General features: G+C 37.8%; 1 protein-coding gene across 1 annotated transcript in view; it reads right to left on the reverse strand.

The window, feature by feature from the left end:
- Positions 1-3010: 3010 nt before the first annotated feature.
- The window catches only part of nuak1b (NUAK family, SNF1-like kinase, 1b), a 30300-nt gene continuing 7893 nt past the window's right edge, over positions 3011-25417 (reverse strand). Inside the window, exons 2-7 of the mRNA XM_088997036.1 lie at positions 22621-22741; positions 13932-14083; positions 9909-9974; positions 9699-9818; positions 6010-6142; positions 3011-5853 (exon numbers count right to left, since the gene is read on the reverse strand). Coding sequence (XP_088853162.1) covers positions 4793-5853; positions 6010-6142; positions 9699-9818; positions 9909-9974; positions 13932-14083; positions 22621-22741 — 1653 coding nt within the window. The 3' untranslated portion in view covers positions 3011-4792. The remainder of the gene's footprint in view (positions 5854-6009; positions 6143-9698; positions 9819-9908; positions 9975-13931; positions 14084-22620; positions 22742-25417) is intronic.

Below are 25417 nucleotides of genomic sequence, written 5' to 3' on the forward strand. Positions count from 1 at the left end.
ATAAAACGTTTTTCTGATGTCAGTTAGAAAACAAAAAATGGTGTCGGTTGTCCTTTAAAGAAAAAAACAACATGGCCATGTAATGTCATTCCAGATCCGTTTATTGATTTGTTGTTACAGCTCTGCAGAGATTGTGCTGAACCCTGGTCGCCCCCCCCAAAAAAAAAAATAATATTAATAATAATAATTAAGACACTATGGGAGTTGGCACATTTGGAAGTCGATTTGTTGCCTTCACAATGAGATGATACTGACTCGAAACATCCACTGTTTCCCAAAAAAACAGGCTAAAAAGCATGAAAGGAAATGGCTTGATCACCAATAAATACAAGTATAAAACCATGTTGATAATCATTTGCATGATCCCCCCAAAAAATACATAGGAGACACCAAAGGCACACAACGGAAAACAAAATTCATGGCAACAAGAGTAATGAGCTTCAAGGAAAGAAAACATATTTAAATAACATAATAATACTAATGTATTTATATTGTAATAAAATGATCCAGTCAAAGTTTCCCTATGATTCCACTTCTTGCAGACATTATTCCAGTTATGTTGTCTTTGTATTCTTCCAGCATTTTTATTATATTTTTCGGACACATGCGCTTTGGTAAAAATACATTTTCCTTTTTTATTTTTATTTTTGGTTTCTTCAAGTTGGTTGTGAGCCTACAAAAAGAGGGGAAAACTGTGACCAAATAAAATGGAAAAAAAAAAGTTTGCAGCCTGGCTGTAAAAATCTAATAAAAATAATAATAACACAGTGATACCTTGGCTTACGAACTTAATTCCTTCCCAGACAGAGTGTGTAAGCGAAAAGTGTGTATCCCAAAAATGTATTTCCCATAGGAAACCATTAAAATGAGAACAATGCGTTCCCAGGTCCCCATAAAACATAATTTTCTACTTTCTAATTTTCTAAGCCTTAAAACTGCACAAAATATTCCTTATTTTATGTATAATAAATGTGGTGTGGTAATATAATTAAAGAAATAAACTGTACAGTATAATAAAGTTGTTTTATTTACTTTTGTGATGGTCGACCAAAACAAGCCGGCCACCATTTTCTTGTTAGGAGAACGGGCCCGTTCGCGAACGACACATCACTCATTGTGGCAGCTCCGTGTGTATCCTGAAAAATAGTATGTATGCCAAGTTAAAATTGTCATAAATGTAACGTTCGGAAACCGAAAATTTGGCAATCCGAGGGGTTCGTCAACCGAGGTATCACTGTAATTAAAAAAAAGAAGTTCTTATATTTTGTAAAATCAAAAACAGAAGCATAATAAAAGAAAAAAATACTAACATAGTATAATCTGATCACTGTAAATCCAGTTAACAATAATAATAAAAAAAATGCCCAACCTGCATCCCCCTAATCGATTGCAATACAATTAATGTGTCTAATATTTTTTTTTTTGTTGCAGGGGGGAGGGGACACACCAGAACCACAGCAACCTCCCTTCAAACCATCAACATTCCGATTCATTCCCAAACATTTTAAGGATGCTGTCAATCAAACATCCGCCATTTGCATGAACAACCTCAAGGTGGAGGTGGGTAAAAAAAAAAAAAAAACATGAGCTTATGTCAATGCAGACATGATTTCATGCTCCTGCGGCAGTCATGGGGGATTCCCGGAGGGTCCTCGCAACACCCCCACCCCACGGGGGAATTATTTCAAAGCTTTCTCTCATATCTTTGGTGGGAGAATATTCCATCTACCTTCCGACTATCACTCATCTATTTCAAACTACCTCACAAGTCCCTCAAGAGAAAAAAAAACACATTCCACCAAGCTCTTTTTTTCACTTTCCTCTTTTCCCGCAATTCAACTTTCTATCAAAACAATACCCGAATAATTGCAACGTGAGTCGCTGGATGGGCCGCACCCACACCTGTGTGTCTGGTGTGACTCAACATTTGGCTTAGTCAGCAGTAGGTTTAAACAAATATCATGGTAGTTTTGTTGACCACTAGAGAGTAAACCTACAAAAAAAATGTCCATAAGTACACTCTTGGTGTATTAATGGCACTTTGGGTTGAAATGTTAACCATTCTGATCATTTCAAAGTCTTTGGAAGGGAGGAAAAAAAATATTATGAACATAAATAAACAAAAAAAACAGGCAGAAACAACACAAGTGAACCAGAAGTGGCACGTGCACCTCCAGGCCTATAGGGGGCAGTCACTTAAACTAAACCAAGCTGAAACTAGACATTATCAGTGAATGCCTGCCTCCATTCCGGCATGAAAAATAAACAATTTGGTTTGCCGTTGCAAGAAATGATTTTTTTGTGTGTTCTGCATTTAAAAAATAATATAAAATAAAAATAAAGATAAAAATAAAAACAACAATGAAAATAAAAAACATGAAACAAAAAACAAGAAAATAAAGAAATAAAAAATAAAGAAATAAAAATAAAACTAAAACTAAAAGTAAAACTAAAAATAAAAATAAAAATAAAAATAAAAATAAAAATAACCATAAAAATAAAAATAAAAACAATAAAAATAAAGATAACCATAAAAAAATAAAAATAACCATTAACAATAAAAATAAAGATAAAGATAACCATAAAAATAAAAATAAAAATAAAAATAAAAATAAAAATAAAAATAAAAATAAAAATAAAAATAAAAATAAAAATAAAAATAAAAATAACCATGAACAATAAAAATAAAAATAAAGATAAAGATAACCATAAAAAATAAAAATGAAAATGAAAATGAAAATGAAAATGAAAATGAAAATGAAAATGAAAATAACCATTAAAAATAAAAATAAAGATAAAGATAACCATAAAAAAAATAAAAATAACCATTAACAATAAAAATAAAGATAAAGATAAAGATAAAAATAAAAATAAAAATAAAAATAAAAATAAAAATAAAAATAAAAATGAAAATGAAAATGAAAATGAAAATGAAAATGAAAATGAAAATAATATCGGCACTCGCGATATATTGCGATTATAACATTGACACTGTATCATTCCAGCCGGTTCCAATGACATTCGATTCCCCTTTCTGAGTTCTGTTGTAATAAGGACGTTTGATACTCTGCTTCACACCCCGAGAATACAAAACGTTAATTTTTTGCAACATACAATGCACGGACGTAGTTATGCATGTCAGTTTCATCATTCATGAAACTACTCTACATATCGGATCCGTACATGGACAGTTTCCATTCCAGTAACAGCAAACGCCCGTCAAGTTTTGCACAATAAGAACAACAACAAAAAAGCAACACAAATATGAATAAATAAATCAGCAACTTTTTTTTCTTGGTATAAGACCCTGGTTTGCTTTTTTTTTTCAAAATCATGTCTTCCCAAAAAATGCCAAAAAAAGTAAGTCGAGATCACAAAAGCCGTTGTGCTCTGTGTGAGTTCTTTAAGGTGCTTTTGTAAACGGATGACCAGATTTTTGATTTTTTTTTTCCCTGTAGGGGGAGTTCTGCGCTTCTTACTGAGTGTGTAAACGTGGAAACGCAGCGAGGTGAGAAAATGGACAGCGGAGCGGAGACTGAGAAACATACTTGGGTGGCATTTGTGTGGGTGTTTGTATGCGTTTGTGTGTGTGTGTGTGTGTGTGTGCGGGTCAGATTCTGTTAAAAGCCCTGATGAATATTCCATTGGCCTGAGAAGTGCACTTGAGTGTGTACCCAACGGGAGCGTATTGCTGTAACACACACACACAATAATAATAATAAAAAAATAATAATAATAATAATAAAATAATAAAAAATTGTGGAGGCGCTGTTATCTATTTCACCTATGATTTTAGAGCAAGACTTTTTTTTTTACATGATTCCGTTCAATTGTACTCAATGCTATTTTTGGCCAGTTATCGAGCGCAGTGGACGAGAATGCGAAATATTTCGAAATGGGCGGAGCCATTGTGGTAGCAGGAATAAAACTTTAAAATTACTCTCCTGCAAAATAAATGTAAAAAATGGAATTAGACCTTTTTTGGGGGGAAGGGTGACCAATACGCTTCCGTAGTACACATATGAGTGTGTGTATGTGTGTGGAGTTACATGGACCTTACAAAAACGTTAAAACAGGAATGTGTGTGTGGGTGTGTTTGGAGTTACCTGGTCCTCACAAAAACATTGGTACAGGAAGGTGTGTGTTTATGCCTCACAATTGCATCAAGATTTCAGCCCTGTTTGGAAAACCTCACAAATCCCAGTAACGCACTGGTCGTTAATGCCTTGTAAACACACACACACGTACACACAAACACACACACACAAATTCCTGTTTCAATGGTGTTGTGAGGACCACCGTCACCCCATGTCACCCCATTTCCCACTTCAACTTCTTTAAAAACAAAGAAATAAAAAGTGGACTTGAAACTGAAATAACAGCAGGAGTAAGGTTTCTGAATGGGTGCATTCAAAGTCCTCGCCCCTGTGGTGAATTTGGTTAAAATATAGTTTGACTTTTTGTGGTATGAACGTTTTCCTCTCATTAACCACGCACACATAAACACACACAGTGATTAGAAAGTGTGCGTATCCAAGTGAAAGGAAAATACACACCAAAAAATCTTTTTGGGTGACTTTGTGAGGACCTCTCTGAAACTTTAACAGATGTGTTTATAGACCCTCTCGAAACCTTTAGAATGAAAAAACGTGTGAGGACCGGCCAAAAAGGTCCTCACTTATCAAAAATGTCCTCACTACGTATGGTATAAAATGTTAGTGGTCCTCACAAGACTGATCATACAAACACACACACACACACACACACACAGTTGTGCTTCCAGTCCCAGGTGTTAGGTGAGATTGCTACTGATGTCCAAGGCTTGCTGGTACACCTGAGTCATGTCCTCCAGGTCCCCCAGCAAGGAGAAGCTGCCATTGTCCCGCGGGGAGCCTTTGCTTCTGGGAGCCCGACCGAATTTGGGACCCTGGAGGGCGGCGGGCGACGGCTGAAAGCTAGCAAAGTTGGCCAGGTGCAGCAGGTTCTCGGCCGACACGCAGGCTCGGATGTTGGGGCGCAGGTGCGGCGCGGAAGGGTGCCACTCGGCCGATTTGTTGCAACCGCCGTCCTCGCCCACGATGCTGGACGGTCGACTCTGACTGCGCGACAGGCCCGAGTCGGCGGCGGAAGGGGGGTCGCCGAGAGCGGCCGCTGAGGGTGGGCCGCTGTAGGTGGAGTACTTGCCGTTGCGTTTCAAGATGCCTTTCCTTCCCATGGCTCTCTTGGGCGGGGAGGTGGCGAGCAGAGTCATGCTCGCTCCCCCCAGTAGCTCTGTAGACTCGCTACGCTCGGGGGAGGAGTAGTACCCTGATTCCCGTTGTTGGTTATTCTTCAAGATGCCTTTTTTGGGCAGGGTGGGCGCCATCTTTGCCGGCGAGCCTCCCCCAAAAGGCGTCTCTTCTTCTTCTCGATCGGGACTGGATGCCTCACTGCCGCCTTCCGCCTGCTCAGGACCGGCCGTCCGGCCTTCGTCCGGGCCGGCCGACTTCTGCTCCCCCGTCACCCTGGTCTTCAAGATGCCTTTGGGTCTCTTCAGACCCGGTTTGTCTTCACCGCCGCCGTCCGCTTGTCTGTTTTCCTCCACGTTTTCTTTCTTGGATTTTTTGGGCCTCTGGCGCAGTAGCGGCGGTGGCAGGGGCGCCGGTTTGGCGGCGGGACCGCGTGGCTCAGTGCGGTTCTGCCAGTCGATGAAGCGAGCCAGCATGGGCGAGCCGCCGCGGTCCCGTTGGGCGTCGCAGTCACACACGCTGTTCTTCCAGCCCCAGTTCACCCACCAGTGATTGGCGACGTCCTCCACGGTGGCTCGGCGCTCGGGGTTCACCATCAGCATCCAACGGATCAAGCCCCGTGCGTCTAAGGAACGGTCAAACACCAAAATATGGATACTGTCAGTATCTCTTGATCAATGACAACATGATCCGATGTAAGGGGTGCAATACGGACGGTTGAGGTACGTCGTATCAATCAAAAACACATTTGTGATCCAAAGCGGTAGGGATTGCGTACTACCTGAGGATTGCGTGGGCTCCTTGTATTCACCGTTGCTAATCTGGCGAATGAGGTTTTTGTGGTCGCCCCCGTCGAACGGCATAGTTCCGTACACCAGGGTGTAGAGAAGTACCCCCAGTGCCCAGCTGTCCACCTGGAGAAACACCAAACAGGACCATCAAATGTTGTCTAATTAGGCACACAGAGAGAAAATTTCCCAATTTTTTTGTTCATTAGGCGCGTGGGGTGTAAATGTACCAAATTTTGGCTAATTAAGCGCGTAGAGGGTAATTTTGCCAAATTTTAGTTCATGAGGGACATAGAGATTAAATTTGCAAAATATTTTGCCAACTAGCCACGTAGCCACAAGGGGGCACAACCCAGTGACTTATTGTGCCGGTCCCAAGCCCGGATAAATACAGAGGGTTGTGTCAGGAAAGGCAATTTTCCAGTTTTTGCGAATTAGGCGTGCAGAGAGTGAATTTGCCAAATTTTGGCTGTTTGGGGCATCTATTCGCCACAATTTGACAATACCCACCAGTGTGTTCTACTGCCCCTCCACCCAAAAATACAAAATAAAATAACCCAATAAGTGAATTTGTAACTCATGAAGAGCTATAGGTTGACTTTGACTGTACCTATGCATGCGGCTAAACTCAGGAATGCGATATTATGCAACGGCGACTTAGTGGTCTTGATGTGATTAATGACTCATGGCATTAAAATAAATGTTGTGGAAAGAACCGGACTCGGAACAGACCCTTGAGGTACGCCTCGGAGATTATGTCCACGTTAATAAGCGCTCGAATGTCTTTTTTTCCGCCCTCCCTTGCGATGCCTCACCGGCACGTCGTTTTTGTGTGTGTTGACGTGCCGGCGCTCCGGTGGGAAATGGCTCCTTTCCATCTTGATAAATCCTTTCCTGTCCCGCTTCGTCAGGCATAAGTGAGTCTTTTTGTGACCACCAACGTAATGCGATGCGGCTTTCTGAATCCCCGGTTACATAAGACTCTGTGTCTGGGGCGTGACGAGGTGTGAGGGGGAACGTCGTGGGAGCGTACGGCGGTCGGGCGGATGAAACCGGTCAAGATGCTAGCAGATAGCCGGTGATTGGCGGGGGGCAGGATGACAGAATCGAAGGAATGTTGCTGTGCGAAGTCTTGACACAAGTGGGCCTCATTCGGCAGTACTTATGCACCTAAAAGCTAGCAAGCACTCATTTGACGACAATGAAGTTAAAATCTTAGCGAAAGAAAATACATGGTTTGAAAGGGGAGTAAAAGAAGCTATTTTCATAAAACAGCAAAATCCTTCACTGAACCGCCACGGTGGGGTGAGGTTCAATTTGGATCGTTCGTACAACAGACTGCTTAGGCAACATAGACTTAGATATGCTAATGAGGTGATACCAGAGCAAATGGGGCAATTAGGCCAGTCGTAGACCTCATACTCAGGCAGGACAATAGAAGTAATCAGTCAGGACAATAGAGTAGTCCTCTGCTCCCCCCAACCTGAGAGCAGGGACCAATCATAGCAGAGTCCGGCACCGCCATGTCTCGACAATAGGGATATATATAGGGCCGAAACTACCAGCAAAAGACTTTACTTTGCTGACGAAGCATCTTGGATAAGAAGCGAAACGTCCGACACCTTCAAAGAAGTACAGATTCTTCTTCTTATCCAAGAGGCTGCGTCAGCAAACTAAAATTTGCTGGTAGCTCTGGCCGTATATATATTAATATCCCTACTGTCCAGAGGCTGCGGTGGTATCACCTCATCAGCATAACTGTGTGGTAACAGGAGTGTGTTGTAAGCACTATCCAAAATTAAACCTCACACCACCATGGCGATTTAGTGAAGGGTTTTGCTGTTTTATGCAAATAGCTTCTTTTACTCCCCTTTCAAAGACCAATTGTTGCGTGCTATTTTTGACAAAGCGTTTGCTGTAATTTGTGGCCCGAGACCAACTGCGGATGTGTAATTTGCAATGGAGATCGGACGGTGAGGCTTTTGCTTTTTTTGTCGTTGTTGTTTCGGACTCAAAGGAAATTATAGTGAATTTTGCCTTCGTGGGAAAGTTAGCTTCGTCCAGATGGGCAGACCGAGAGAATAAAATCACGGAAATGATTTTGTATCGTTAGATACTCAAACACTTGGACAAAAAAAAAGATGAATGCTAACCCTGAGCATCACAAGGTTTCACCGTATGACCACAAGCGCCCTTTGAGGCTCTGCTGCTCATTCCGATCCAATTAGATTTAAGGTAAGAGGAAGCGGCGCCTATCGTCCACTTTCTCTTTCTTTCAAAGGGTAACTTCAAGGTGGAAACCCAAAATATGTAAATAAATAAATACATAAACAGAAGAATAAATAAAAGAACAGAAGAAAAAATAAATGGACAGAAGGATAAATAAATAAATAAATAAATAAATAAATAAATAAATAAATAAATACATAGACAGAAGAATGAGAAGAAATAAAAATACATAAATAAATACATAAATTTAAAAAAATGAATAAACACAAAAATTAATAAATAAACAAATAAATAAATGGACAGAAGAATGAAAAGACAGAAGAATAAATAAATGAATGAATAAATAAATGGACAAATAAATAAACGGACAGATGAATGAAAAGTCAGAAGAATACATACATAAATACATAAATAAATACATAAATAAACAAAAAATAAATAAATGAACAGAATAAATAAATAAATAAATAACTAAATAAATAAATAAATAAATAAATAAATAGTTATATTAACTCATTCATTGCCATTCACAAATTTATTTGGGAATTTAAAAATATGACATAGACCTCCATTCCCGAATTTGTTCGGATTTTGTTTTTTCATGCTTGGGTGCCGATAAATCGCTGGCCATGGACTTTGGCAATGTTTTTTTTTTTGCTTTTCCACAAGGGGGCAGCATTTCCTTTTTTCCATGTATGCGCTTTGTTCCAGCTTCAGCAGTGGCAGCCACATGCGCCAGCGTTCACTCAACCCAGAAGTAACTCAAACAGATAGAAAACTAGCTCGTTAGCTAATTGATAGGTAATAATAATAGGCTGGCCCATGTGGCTGCCGCTGCTCACCCACAGAAAGACTAAACCTGTGACTGTAAAGTGACCTTGAGAGTTTTGAAAGACGCTTATAAATCAAATGGATTATTATTAAAATCGCTATATAAACCAATATGTATGTATTGCATTGTATTTTGGACAGCCGCCCTCATTTTAAGCTCATATAACTCCAGACTGATATAACTTAGGAATTAACGATTTTTTTTCTGATGAAAGAAAAGACTCTAAGGTTTCTTATGCTGTATTGCAATGTTTATTTAGTCTTAAAACCTAATATTCTGTGGGTCCTGGAATTCGAGTGACAATGACAAAAACCCAGGCACTGGATTGGACACATATTTGCACATTGTCTGGCAGTGAATGAGTTAATCCATCAATTAATCGATCGATAAATAAACCTAAATAAAAAATGGGACGGTGGAGGAAAAAGGCCATTATTTAGATCGGTCCCACCCTCCCATATTTTTACGCCCGCCGGTGATAATTCCATCCCAAAAAAAAGCCCCGCCCTTCTTTCGGTGACGGTGCTGTGAGATCCGCCATTGAATGCTCATAACCACGATGGCTTGATCCAATGGAAACTCGCGAGCGCGTTTTATAGCCTCTGCGTCACTGGCGCTTACCTCCGGTCCGCGGTATGGTCTCCCGTTGACAATCTCCGGCGAAGCGTAGAGCGGGCTGCCGCAAAACGTTTGCAGCAGCTTGTCTTTGTGGTAAAGATTGGACAAGCCGAAGTCAGCAATCTGCAGAAGATCGCAAGAGCCAACGAATGAGAGAAGGTTGGCATTTATCTATCGCTGGAGAATCATTTGAAGACACTTTTTTTTTTCTACCTTAATATTACAGTTTTCATCCAGTAGCACATTTTCCAGTTTCAGATCTCTGTGCACCACTCCATTCTGAAAGAAAACAAGGCATGCAAATAAATCGTGAGCAAAGATGAGGCTTCGCGCTAATTCTTCTTCCTAAAAAGAAAAGTAACGACACCGTGAGGGCAATTCGCTATACGAACACAACCGACATCTCCCGACAAGTGGTGTCCATAATTTGTAAAATCACTTCAAATGACTTCTACTGAGCGTATTTTACAAAGATTCCACCTCATATAGCTATATTTTACGTTTTAAGACTCATGCTGAATATTCAGGAAGTCTTGTTTTCGAGTTGGTGAAGATGCCCTGAGTGACGTCATGGAGGGAACGCCCCTGAATGAGAAAGCGACGCGCAATGCATTTTGGGTACTTTGTTTGGTCTGAAAACTTCGTGTTGATTCGTGTTGATTCGTGTTGATGGCGAAATTAGAAGGAAAACACAAAAATAATGCGATGGTGAATCGTTGGGTGTTGCACCAAGACTACTATTTGATACGAGTTGACACAAATTCCCAGCAGACAAATCAGCCCATTTCCAACGGAACTTGGGCGCCATCTTGTGCATTTTCTGGGACGCTACATTGGAGTCCTGACGGCTTGAATAGATCCGGAAGGACTTCTTTAATCGATTGCAAACATGTATGCTTTCCTCTTCAGAACTGTTTGAATCATATTCATAACTGGATGAGTAACAAGAAAGCATCTTCTCCGAATCTGAACTCTCTGAAGCCATTGTTTTGATTCTGGAGCAAGGCAGTTTTTGAAGGAGTATCCTGGCGTGACGTCATGAACAAGGGGGCGGGACCTTCTGAAACTCGGTCATTTTGAAGTAGTTTTGGGGCACTTTAAGTCATTTTTATTGGTGTTTTGCATTTGACTAAAAATATAATGCGTGTTTTGGGTATTTTAGATGCTATAAAAGTTTTTCTGATGTCAGTTAGGAAACAAAAAAAATGGTGTCGATTGTCCTTTAAACAAGGAAAGCCTGCTTCGTTAAGTGTTTCGCGTTGGACCGATTTACATTGTTGGACAGGAAGTTGTTGTGCGCCTACGTTTGTATTACCTCTGGGCATTCGAAGTTAACCACGGTTGAGTCAAGACGTACACCGCTTCTCTTGTGTTTTTTTTTTCTGAATCCCACAACACCATATCTCCCCCGATTACCAGAGTGGAGGGCGCAACACTCACATGTGCTTTTCCGATTTTGTCTTGTTGTAAAACATAAACGGGACCCTCCGGTGGGGACACACTTGTTGTTTCTACAACATAAATTACTTTTTTTTGCGCCTAGTCCTCTGCTCCCCCCAACCTGAGAGCAGGGACCAATCATAGCAGAGTCTGGCACCGCCACGTCTGGACAGTAGGAATATACAGTAAAGTCTCGTTATATCGATATTCAAGGGAGTCCGAAAAAATATCGATATAACCGGGACTATCGATATATCCAACCCTGTTTGCATGTAATTTTCTCCGTGCGTGCATAGAAATAGTATCGATATAACCGGGACTATCGATATATCCGATATCGATATAACGAGACTTTACTGTATATCGTGTCAAAACTACCAGCAAAAGATGGATAAGAAGCGAAACGTCCGGCACCTTCAAAGAAGTACAGATGACGACTGAAGAAACGTACTCATCGATGGACCACCTCTGTACGACTGAGATCAGAACACCTTAGATTTAGAATGTTATATGAGCCTGCTATGCGTGTTTTGGGAATATGGGACGACACCAGAGTACCCGAAGAACTCCACACAGGCACCAAGAAAACATGCAAACTCCTCACAAGAAGGCCCGATTTTCTGATCCTACGCTGAAATGTTTGCTTGCTTGTTAGCGGCGCTGAGTCATTCCGTCCAGCCCAGATTTGAGATTAACTCATAAGGACGTGGAGACCATTGTTTGCGAGGGACTCTGGTCTGTAGGGACCATGACATCATTCTTATCTCCGGGGCCGTGGAACCCCACAGATTCCAAAAGGATTTATTGAGGTGTGGAAAAACCGGGTTGACGTGACGCCAAATCCCCCCAGGGGGAGGTGGATCTCGGCCGGTTTTAGAGGGGGTATCCTAGAAAGCCCACCACTAATGCGTCAGATGAGGATAGAACTAAATCAGGGTGGGGGGGGGACTTGGCATTGCGCTGTCATCAGAACGTATAAACCGGGATTAAACGATCCCGTGTTCCGTCTTCACTCAGAAACAGATGACTCTCTCGACGCCAAGAAAAGCATACGGCGTCAACGCTTACAGATTAACTGTCTCCCCTCGCGCAGTCCGATGCGGAGGTCCATGAAAACAACATCCCGAACACGTCTGTGGAGGCCGCTTCATGTCACAAAGAGGGTACAGTGTTTAAAACGACAGGTTGTTGCATTATTCCTTCCTCTCGAGCGTCCGCGAAATACGTCGCAAGCCGCCGAAATGGAAATGATAGATAATAGATAGCAAATAGCTAGCTAGTTAGCATATGAGCAACATTGATAACAACGGCACCTTAAGGCAAGACAAAAAAACACTATAGATAGCAAATATATAGCTAGCTCGGTTGCTAGCTAATAGGTGGCTAGCTAGGTAGCCAGCTATATCGCTAGCTAGATAGCCAGATAGCCAGCTAGATAGCTCAAGTGAGCAACATAATGTAAAAAGACCAGGAAGGACCCATTGTACACTTTCTAATCGACATTGATATTGATATCTGATTGTACCCATGTCCATTGGGGTTTTGATTATTTTATTGTAGTTGGGTAAATCTGGCTGGCTATCTAGCTATCTAACTGGCTAGCTATTAGCTATCTAGCTACATATCTGGATGGCTTAGCTATCTGACTGGCTAGCTAGCTATCTATCGGCTATATAGCTGGGTGTCTAGCTGGTTGACTATTTGCTATCTGTTGACTATTTATTAGCTAGCTCGCTTTCTATCTATTTGAGTTACTTCTGTTGTTGAGTGAATGCTGGCGTGTGTGGCTGCCACTGCTCACCCACACAAAAACTGATCTGTAACTGTAAAGTGACCGTGAGAGTTTTTAAAGGCGCTTAGAAATCAAATGGATTATTATTATTATTATTATTATTATTATTATTATTATTATTATTATTATTATTATTATTAGGGAATAAAAATCCTGTTATTTTGGCCCCAATGAATCTGACCCATGACATGTGCAACCCAAGTCGGGGGGAAAAGAAATAGGCGAGGCTTTCTATTAGCTACATAGCTATCTCGGTGGCTAGCTATCTAACTAACGATCTGTTGGCTATCTATTAGCTATCTACGAGCTGGCTGGCTAGTTTTCTCTCTACTTAGCTTTCTATTAGCTATGTAGTTATCTAGGTGGCGATATATCTAGCTAGCTACCTAGCTAGATATCTGTTGACTATTAGCTATCTACTAGCTCGTTAGCTAGCTTTCTATCTATTTACTTCCGGGTTGAGTGAACGCTGAGACGTGTGGCTGCCGCTCCTCACCCACAGAAAAACTTATCCTGTGACTGTAAAGTGACCTTGAGAGTTTTGAAAGGCGCTTATAAATGAAATGTATTATTATTATTATTATTATTATTATTATTATTATTATTATTATTATTATTATTATGTTTGTCAAAGTCATTATAAGTGCCTTGCACGCTGGGTCCGAGAGGACAGTGATTTCATCTGTGCTGGATGTCATGCATATTAGCATATTTGACAATAAAGCTAACGTCGACTTTGACTCAGTCGTACATAAGTGATCCATCGATGAAAAGGTTTCTTCAGCCGTCATCTGTACTTCTTTTGAAGGTGTCGGACGTTTCGTTATTCATTTCGATAAGCTTCGTCAGCGAACTAGCCAGAGCTACCGGCAAAATTTTAGTTCGCTGACGAAGCTTTTCGGATGAGGACCGAAACGTCGGACACCTTCAAAAGCAATACAGATGACGACTGAAGAAACCTTTTCATCAACATCCCGAAGATGAAAAGCAAAATGGCTTCTTACCTTATGGCAATGGTGGACAGCGGAGACAATCTGTCGAAAGAAGCGTCGCGTCTCCCGTTCGCTAAGGCGCCGTCGTTCGCTGATGTAGTCGTACAGTTCGCCCTTGCTGGCGTACTCCATGACGATCACGATCTTGTCTTTGTTTTCAAACACTGAGGGATGACGGAAAGACTTGGTCACGGCATGTTGCGGACGTGTCAAAGAGACAAATCTGACTTTTTTTTTAGATGAGAATATCCCACGTCTTCATGAGAAGGAACTCAAACCAGACCTCACGCGTGATTGCTAACTCAATCAAGAGCGAGTCCAACTCCCGGGGGGGGGGGGACGTCGGGTCAGCAAAAACAGACCCGGCAAGAAAAAAAAAAAAAAAAAGGAGTTCTCAATCAGACGCTCTGCCGTTGTGTCGAGCGAAGCCCTTGACCCAAAGCACATCGACATCGTGTCACCATATTTCTCACCATACTCCCACATTCCCCAACAGGAGCGCAAGGGGGGGGGGGAGGCTTGGGGGCTTGGGGGGGGGCATCCGATAGAGAAAACGATATTCTGTGGGTCTTCTGGACAAATCGCTGAGGGGGTTGTGATCAGTGCAGATGGACGCCATCTTTTTTTTTGGGGGGGGGGGGGGGGGGGGGGGGGGGCAGAGTATAGTATATTAATCAACAACACAATAAACTCTGTATTAGCGTGAATGCTAGCTTTTTGCCATTTTGAAAGATCAAAAGTCTCCCCCCCAAAAAAAAGTACAATTTGAAGTTCAACTAAAGAATCCCGGGAAGGAAAAAAAAAGTAATTTCTGAATTTTATTCATTTATTTTTGTATTTCTTGGTTTGTTTCTTGCCTCGTTTCTCACTTACTTACTTACTTACTTACTTACTTACTTACTTACTTTCTTTCTTTCTTTTTTCGTTGCATATTTATTGATGTACTGTATTCATTTCATTGAGCCTATTAATCAACACCACAATAAACAGTGTGTTAGCATGAATGCTAGCTTTTAGCCGTTTTGAAAGAACAGAAGTCTTTCTTTCTGTCTTTTTTTACTTATTTATTTATTTATTTATTTATCTATTTAGTTGTGTATTTGTTTATTTATTCATTTCATTGGTACAGAGCCTATTATTGAAAACCATAATAAACAGTGTATTAGCATGAATGCTAGCTATTAGCCGTTTCGAAAGATCAAACATCTTTCTTTCTTTCTTTCTTTCTTTCTTTCTTTCTTTCGTTGTATATTTATTGATGTACTGTATTCATTTCATTGAGCCTATTAATCAACACCACAATAAACAGTGTATTAGCATGAATGCTAGCTTTTAGCCGTTTTGAAAGAAGAGAAGTCTTTCTTTCTGTCTTTTTTTACTTATTTATTTATTTATGTATGTATTTATTTATTTAGTTGTGTATTTGTTTAGTTATTCATTTCATTAGCGTGAATGCTAGCTTTTTGCCATTTTGAAATATCAAAAGTCTCCCCCCCCAAAAAAAGTACAATTTGAAGTTCAACTAAAGAATCCCGGGAAGGAAAAAAAAAGTAATTTCTGAATTTTATTCATTTATTTTTGTATTTCTTGGTTTGTTTCTTGCCTCGTTTCTCACTTACTTACTTACTTACTTACTTACTTATTTACTTTCTTTCTTTCTTTCTTTCTTTCTTTTTTCGTTGTATATTTATTGATGTACTGTATTCATTTCATTGAGCCTATTAATCAACACCACAATAAACAGTGTATTAGCATGAATGCTAGCTTTTAGCCGTTTTGAAAGAACAGAAGTCTTTCTTTCTGTCTTTTTTTACTTATTTATTTATTTATGTATGTATTTATTTATTTAGTTGTGTATTTGTTTAGTTATTCATTTCATTAGCGTGAATGCTAGCTTTTTGCCATTTTGAAAGATCAAAAGTCTCCCCCCCAAAAAAAAAGTACAATTTGAAGTTCAACTAAAGAATCCCGGGAAGGAAAAAAAAGTAATTTCTGAATTTTATTCATTTATTTTTGTATTTCTTGGTTTGTTTCTTGCCTCGTTTCTCACTTACTTACTTACTTACTTACTTACTTACTTACTTACTTACTTTCTTTCTTTCTTTCTTTCTTTTTTCGTTGTATATTTATTGATGTACTGTATTCATTTCATTGAGCCTATTAATCAACACCACAATAAACAGTGTATTAGCATGAATGCTAGCTTTTAGCCGTTTTGAAAGAACAGAAGTCTTTCTTTCTGTCTTTTTTTACTTATTTATTTATTTATGTATGTATTTATTTATTTAGTTGTGTATTTGTTTAGTTATTCATTTCATTAGCGTGAATGATAGCTTTTTGCCATTTTGAAAGATCAAAAGTCTCCCCCCCAAAAAAAAAGTACAATTTGAAGTTCAACTAAAGAATCCCGGGAAGGAAAAAAAAGTAATTTCTGAATTTTATTCATTTATTTTTGTATTTCTTGGTTTGTTTCTTGCCTCGTTTCTCACTTACTTACTTACTTACTTACTTACTTACTTACTTACTTTCTTTCTTTCTTTCTTTTTTCGTTGCATATTTATTGATGTACTGTATTCATTTCATTGAGCCTATTAATCAACACCACAATAAACAGTGTGTTAGCATGAATGCTAGCTTTTAGCCGTTTTGAAAGAACAGAAGTCTTTCTTTCTGTCTTTTTTTACTTATTTATTTATTTATCTATTTAGTTGTGTATTTGTTTATTTATTCATTTCATTGGTACAGAGCCTATTATTGAAAACCATAATAAACAGTGTATTAGCATGAATGCTAGCTATTAGCCGTTTCGAAAGATCAAACATCTTTCTTTCTTTCTTTCTTTCTTTCGTTGTATATTTATTGATGTACTGTATTCATTTCATTGAGCCTATTAATCAACACCACAATAAACAGTGTATTAGCATGAATGCTAGCTTTTAGCCGTTTTGAAAGAACAGAAGTCTTTCTTTCTGTCTTTTTTTACTTATTTATGTATTTATTTAGTTGTGTATTTGTTTATTTATTCATTTCATTGGGACAGAGCCTATTAATGAAAACCATAATAAACAGTGTATTAGCATGAATGCTAGCTATTAGCCGTTTTGAAAGATCAAACATATTTCTTTCTTTCTCTCTCTGTCTCTCTCTGTCTCTCACTTTCTCACTTTCTTTCTCTGTTTCTTTCTTGAGTTAGTTGTGTATTTATTTATTGATTTATTGATGTATTGATGTGTTGGGGCATTCATTGGGACAGAGCCTATTAATCAACACCAGAATAAACTGTGTGTTAGCATGAATGCTAGCTTTGAGCCGTTTTGAAAGATCAAAAGTCTACCCTAAAATAAGTACAATTTGGAGTTCAACCAGGGAAAAATGTTGCCGGATTGTCTGAATGTTCCTTTTGCTTTTGTGTGATGTCTCATAGCTGGGGGGGGCATTTATCTGGGAGAGAAAATAAGTCTTCCGTGAATCTTCTGTACAAATCGCTTGGAGCTGTGATCAGTGCAAATGGCCGCCATCTGTTATTAATTCATTGATTTATTTATTTGTGTGTTTAATTATGTATGTATTCTGTTTATTAGCATAAATGCTAGCCTGTATTTGGCCGCTTTATTTTGATGAGAGTGTGGAATTTTAGGGACATCGCGTCTTGATGATGCCACATCTTGACAAAATGGCGACGTAAAGCATTTAACTATTGATGGTGCGAACGGGATGCCACTAAAAAATAAATACATAAATTAGCCTTTGCTTTGTTAGCACATCAGTGCTTTCGATTTTTCAGAGCAGAATTGGATTCCGTTGAAAAGACAGAATACATTTTACCTTTCAAACGATTACTGGATAACACGGTATGCTTTGAGTGGTTGTTTTAAAAAGTCAGCGAGCCGGCTGGGGGGAGTACAACAAAATCTCTGTTCAATGTACCCGGAGCATGCTAATGGAATTAGCGTGAAAGTGTAGAAAGGGTGCGGTACAACTGCACACACAGCTGGTTCGGCTTTGCTTTACATGAGGTCGCACGAGGGATTTCTTGAAAAGGGCGCACACACACATTTCGGGGATTTTGTTTACGTTTATGCGGCGAGGGAACAACAGTGCCTGCCTGTGTCGGAGTCGGCACACTTAGAAGTTTATAAAGTTGCTGCCCCTTCAACAACAACAACAACCTCTGGACGTTGAAACGTAAGAAAAAAGGACAGCGGTTGGACTAGTTTGGCGCCTGGCGCACGAAGCGGCTTGCCGGCCATTGTACGGCGGCAGCTGTCAAGAACGGCCGGGTTGACACGGGCATAAAAATAGCCGCCCGAGGCCACGAATCAAAAGGGCCTCGGAGTCCCCGTGCACAGAGTGCACGGATCGCTGACTGTGAGCAATATGTATTTTCAACGAATTTGGTAGGAATTGTTTAGCTTTTAGCATGTACTATGAATTAAGAGCTTTTGCGGGGAAAAAGCATTCGGGGGGGAAAAGAAAAAAAACCACGATGTGGGCCAGGTAGTATCAGGTATTTATTTATTTTTGTATGTTTTATTTATTTATTTATTTATTTATTTATTTACACACACATGTATTTATTTAATTATGTGTGTGTATTTATATTCATTTGTTATTGTTTATTTATTTATTCATTTATTTTATTTGTGTTATTTGTTTGTTTACTTACTTATTTGTCTCTCTCTGTTTAATTTATGTATTTGCTAGTTCATTTATATTTCTATATATTTTCTTTATTTACACGTGAATTTATTTATTTAATTTTATTGTATGTATAGATGTATTTGTTTATATGGCTGCTTATTTATTTATTTATTAAGTTAGTTAGTTAGTTAGTTAGTTAGTTATTTAGTTAGTTATTCTTTTATTTATTGGTTCATTTATTTGTTAATTTATTTGTCTAGATATTTATTTCTTTACTTAATATTTATTTATTTATTTATTTACATGTGAATGTATTTATGTAATTATTTGTGTATATTTATGTGTTTATTTGGCTGTTTATTTATTTATTTGTATGCTTATTTGTCAAAAGTCAAAGTCAGCTTTATTTGCTTTTTTATTTAGCGATCTATCAGTTTGTTTATTTATTTATGTATTTATTTACTTATTTGTTTTTTTTGGATATATATATATATATATTTCTTTATTTCTCAATTTATTATTTCTTTATTTATTTACAGATAAATGTGTTTATTTATTTATTTATTTATTTATTTATTATTTTATTTGTGTTATTTGTTTGTTTACTTACTTATTTGTCTCTCTCTGTTTAATTTATGTATTTGCTAGTTCATTTATATTTCTATATATTTTCTTTATTTATACGTGAATTTATTTATTTAATTTTATTGTATGTATAGATGTATTTGTTTATATGGCTGCTTATTTATTTATTTATTAAGTTAGTTAGTTAGTTAGTTAGTTAGTTAGTTAGTTAGTTAGTTAGTTAGTTAGTCTTTTATTTATTGGTTCATTTATTTGTTAATTTATTTGTCTAGATATTTATTTCTTTACTTAATATTTATTTATTTATTTATTTATTTACATGTGAATGTATTTATGTAATTATTTGTGTATATTTATGTGTTTATTTGGCTGTTTATTTATTTATTTGTATGCTTATTTATTTATTTATTTATTTATTTATTTATTTATTCATTTATTTTATTTGTGTTATTTGTTTGTTTACTTACTTATTTGTCTCTCTCTGTTTAATTTATGTATTCGCTCGTTCATTTATATTTCTATATATTTTCTTTATTTATACGTGAATTTATTTATTTAATTTTATTGTATGTATAGATGTATTTGTTTATATGGCTGCTTATTTATTTATTTATTAAGTTAGTTAGTTAGTTAGTTAGTTAGTTAGTTAGTTAGTTAGTTATTCTTTTATTTATTGGTTCATTTATTTGTTAATTTATTTGTCAAGATATTTATTTCTTTACTTAATATTTATTTATTTATTTATTTATTTACATGTGAATGTATTTATGTAATTATTTGTGTATATTTATGTGTTTATTTGGCTGTTTATTTATTTATTTGTATGCTTATTTGTCAAAAGTCAAAGTCAAAGTCAGCTTTATTTGCTTTTTTATTTAGCGATCTATCAGTTTATTTATTTATTTATTTATTTATTTATGTATTTATGTATTTATTTATTTATTTATTTATTTATTTATGTATGTATTTATTTATTTATTTATTTTACTTATTTGTTTTTTTATTTGTATATATATATATATATATATTTCTTTATTTCTCAATTTATTATTTCTTTATTTATTTACAGATGAATGTGTTTATTTATTTATTTATTTATTTATTTATTTATTTGTTTATTTATGCTGATATTTATTTGTTCATTTATTTAACTGATTGTTTATTTATTTTGTTTGTTTGTAACGTTCACTTAATGACATATTTTATCCAGGGTTATTATTTAACGCATTTCGACCTCTTGATCACACGAAAACTGGACCTGATGGTAAATTTCCTTCAGGGTGAAGACATTCGGTAGCTTGTTCCACTTTGTTCAAGCTTCGGCAGACTCTATAAAAGCGCCTTCAATTTCAAATGTCAGCATTTGCGTGCAGAAGCTTTTTTTCCTCCCCGCCATTTCAAGGACCCTAGACATCGTAATGTGTTTTAAAAATGTGAAAACACCCACATGTTTTTTTTCTAAGCATGACCCATTTTGATATTTAAAGGACAACCGACATCACTTTTTTGTTTCCTAACTGACATCAGAAACACGTTTTATAGCATCTAAAATACCCAAAACACGCAGTATGATATTTTTAGTCAAATGCAAAACACCAATAAAAATGAGTTAAATCTGCAAAACATTGAGCTGCGAATTGGGCATTTTCAGAAAGTCCCGCCCCCAGTTTGTGACGTCACGCCAAGACGTCTTGCCTTGCATGAGAATCAAAACAATGGCTTCAGATTCGGAGAATATGCTTTCTTGTTACCCATCCAGTTATGAATATGATTCAAATAGTTCTGAAGAGGAAAGCATACATGTTTGCAATCGATTAAAGAAGGTTTTCTGGGTCGTTTTGATGGCTCAAGACTGACGTGTAGTGTCCCAGAAAATTAATCAGGAATTAATCAGCCCGTTTCCACAGGTTGATTAATTCCTTACACGGAGCTTTGTCGCCCTCTTCTGCCTCTTTTTGGTACAACACGGAGTTTTCAAACCAAACAAGTACAGCAAAATGCATTGGCGTGATGGAAGGACTGCTACAATGTGTCCTTTTTTCGGTCAGGGGCGTTCCTTCAGTGACGTCAAGTACGGACTCGTCACCAACTCAAAAACAAGACTTCCGGAATATTCAGCGCGAGTCTTAAAAGGTAAAATATAGCTGTATGCGGTGGAATCTTACGCTCAGTAGAAGTCATTTGAAGCCATTTTACACATTATGGACACAACTTGTCCGGAGGCGTCGGTTGTCCTTTAAACAGTTGCTTCCTTTCGCGCCAAGGGAAGATCTTTTCTCGCTCTATTTCTTTCTCAGTATCACCAATGGACGACAGTTAGACATTGCGCAGGCCCGGGTGACGGGAGGTCAATCCTACCCCGGGCGCACACGCGTACAACTGCCATATCGGCCGACACACACGCACAAACAAGGTCCACGTGCCATTTCCACAAGTGCCGTATGCTTTCCAGCTGCAGTCGTCTTTTAAGTATCGGCAGATGTCTGGCCGGGGAGATCAAGACCATGGATGAGATCTTTCAGATGTGGGGAGAGGCAATCCCTCGGGTGCGCGCGAATGTGAACGCACGCACCCAAAGGCCATTGCCAAAGCCATCCAAACTCTGAATTACATCCCAGGTGTTTTATTTTTAAATAACTGTATGTATGTCACAACATGACAATTTTATCCGGGGGAAGTTGTGCGTTTGTATTTATGTGTGATGAAGCGCGCGTAGCTATTCGGCGCTCACGTCATATCAGTTATCTATCTAGCTCGCTACCGAGCTATCTATTTGCTATCTAGTAGCAGTCTAGCTAGCTGGCTGGTTGGCTATTTGGATAGCTATCTAGCTAGCTATCTATTTGCAGTCTAGCTGGCTGGCTGGTTGGCTATTTGGCTAGCTATCTAGCTAGCTATCTATTAGCTATCTAGCTAGCTATTTGGCTTGCTATCTCATGGCAATATAATAGCTAAGGTTTTTCTGTCTGGTTATTTTTCCACATATTAAAAAAAAGTGAGGAATATATTCATATTACCTTTCATGTTCACATATTAAAATACCGAGCACAAATATTTTTCTAAATTTGACACAGCAAAAAAAGCCAATTTCACTACTGGAATTAAATAAATAGTTCAAAGACTAGATAAATAAATAGATATAGATATCTCGCTAGCTAGTGCTACAAAAGCTAGCTAAAAAAGATCTTTACCTAGCTATATTGTCTAGCTGGCTAGCTTTCTATTAGCTATCTAGCTATCTGGCTAGCTATATAGCTATCTCGCTCACTGGCTAGCTATCTAATAGCTGTCTATTGGCTATCTATTAGCTAGCTAGCTAGATTTCTATCTATTTGAGTTACTTCCTGGTTGAGTGAACGCTGGCGCATGTGGCTGCCGCTGCTCACCCACAGAAAAAAACTTATCCTGTGACTGTAAAGTGACCTTGACAGTTTTGAAAGGCGCTTATAAATGAAATGCATTATTATTATATCACCTTCATATATAGAGATGATGTGCGGGTGGCGGAGTGATGACATGATCTCAATCTCACGTCGGATGTGAACCATATCCTGCTCGTCCTTGATCTTCTCCTTTCGAATTGACTTGATCGCCACCTGTCAGAAATGAAAAAAGATCATACATCTGGATAAATATTTATATATATATGTTTATACTATCCAATGAACTCCAGAACTGTACAACGGAGCGGAAAAAAAGAAGTTTAACATGTGTGGCATTTTGCACCTGGATGGTAGCTATTGACACCTAGAGGAGTGGAGTGGAATAGCATGACTAAGCATGTCAATAAAAATAAAAATAAAAATAAAAATAAAAATAAAAATAAAAATAAAAATAAAAATACAAATAAAAATAAAAATAAAAATAAAAATAAAAATTCACAATTCACAATCACTATGTATCACAATCACGATCACGATCGAAATTAAAATAAAAAAAAATTTAAAATTAAAAAATTAAAAAAAAAAAAATCACAATCACTATGCATCACAATCACGATCACAATTAAAATTAAAATTAAAATTAAAATTAAAATTAAAATTAAAATTAAAATTAAAATTAAAAATAAAAATTATGGATTTAACTCACTCACTGCCATTTACAAATTTATTCGGGAATTAAAAATATGACACAGAGAGCCATTCCCGACTTTATTCGGGTTTCGATTTTTCTTGTTTGGGTGCCGATAAATTGCTGGCCATGACCTCTGGGAATGTTTTTCCCTTCCTCAAGGTAGCAGCATTTATCTTTTTTCTATGTTAGCGCTTTGTTCCAGTTCAGCCGTTGTTAAAGCGCTATATAAACCAATATGTATGTATTGCATTGTATTTGGGACCGCCACCCTCATTTCAAGCTCATATAACTCAAGACCCATATAATTTACGAATTAACTCATTTTCTTCTGATAAAAAAAAGAAAGTCTAAGGTTTAGCCAGCTGGGATTTTTTTTCCAAAAGAGGAATCTGGAACCAACAAGGAGGTCAAGCCGTCGCGGCTAACGTTAGCTCGGGGCTCCGTTCCAGTCCTCCGGCTGCTTATATACAAGCTTTAAATGAGAGGCTACCCTAAATAAAAGCGATAAAATATACAGCGGTGCACATGTCACCGTAATTGCAGCCCAAACATTCTTTGCACAAAGTCCCAGCGTTCCTTTGATGAAGCCGGTCGCAGAGTCCGTTCCATTTGTTAGTTTAAACTTTTATCCTCTGCTATCTTAGCACGAATCTTTTGAGGAGCCCTGCTTTCTATCGCGCGCGGCCCAAAACCGCAGGAGGTAGCCGCTGCCAAGCTAATTACCGTGTACAACAATAAAAATAACCGGAACGCTTCCTTTTCCTGGGTATGACTTGATGACATCGAATATAATATTTAGTTGAGGCACTAAGTTCACAATTAGTGTAACAAAAGCCTCCTAGAACTACCGAGCTTCCATTGTTTTTCATCTGACTTGGTCACCTGTTCATGGTTAATACCTGTGACTGAAAAGTGACCTTGAGAGTTTTGAGAAGTGCTTATAAATGGAATGTATTATTATTATTATTATTATTATTATTATTATTATTATTATTATTATTATCATATTATTTGCTATCCATTTGCTATCCATTTGGTATCTATTTGCTATCTATTAGCTAGCTATATATCTGGCGATTTATTAGCTATATGGCTAGCTAGCTAGTTAGCTAACAGTCTAGCTGGCTATCTATTAGCTATCTGTTAGCTAGCTAGCTAACTTTCTATCTATTTGAGTTACTTCCGGGTTGAGTGAACGCTGGCGCATGTGGCTGCCGCTGTGACTCGAAAGTGACCTTGACAGTATTGAAAGGCGCTTAGAAATGAAATATATTAATTAATTAAGTTATTTATCTTCTTCTTTTTACCTCATTAGATTGAATAATAATAATAATATAATACATTGAGTTTACAAGCGCCTTTCACAACTCTCAAGGTCACTTTACAGTCACAGGGTATGTTTTTCTGTGGGTGAGCAGCGGCAGCCACATGCGCCAGCGTTCAATCAACCCTGAAGTAACTCAAATAGATAGAAAGATAACTAATAATGCATATAGCTAATAGCTAACCGGCTAGTTGGCTCACCAAATAGATAGCTAATAGCGAGTTAATATAAAGCCAGTGAGACAGCTAATAGATAGCAAATAGATAAATAGCTAGGTAGCTAATTAGATAGCCATTTAGCTAGCTAGGTAGATAGATAGCTGGATAGCCAGATACATAAAAAGAGTGAAGAGAGAAAAAAATAAATAACGTCATTGTCACCTGCAGGTTTTATTCAATCAGGAATTCGCTAATTTTACGGAAATACCTGATTAATGACCTGGCTAGCTATCTCGCTAGTTATCTATTATCTATCTATTAGCTATATATTACCAATATATTAGCTATCTAATAGCTAGCTAGCTATGTTCCTATCTATTTAAGATAGTTCCGGGTTGATTGAGCGCTGGCGCGTGTGGCTGCCGCAGCTCACCCACAGAAAAAACATATCTTGTGACTGTAAAGTGACCTTGAGAGTTTTGAAAAGAGTTTATAAATGTAATGTATTATTATTATTATATAAAGGTTACATGCGAAACAAAGTTAGCATTTTTTTGGTTATTATTGTTGCCTTCTGGGGAGCGATCCATCTTATTGATGCTAATTGGGCGCCGCATTGCTAACCCGTTGAGCCCACAAAAAGGGTCTTGAGAGGACGCCAGGTATCTGTTGTGTATCTCCTCATGTTCTTGACCCCGATGCGGATCATTAAACAG

This window comes from Hippocampus bargibanti, linkage group LG05 (assembly GCF_051943395.1).
Source record: "Hippocampus bargibanti isolate YZ-2025 linkage group LG05, ASM5194339v1, whole genome shotgun sequence".
NCBI lineage: Eukaryota > Metazoa > Chordata > Actinopteri > Syngnathiformes > Syngnathidae > Hippocampus > Hippocampus bargibanti.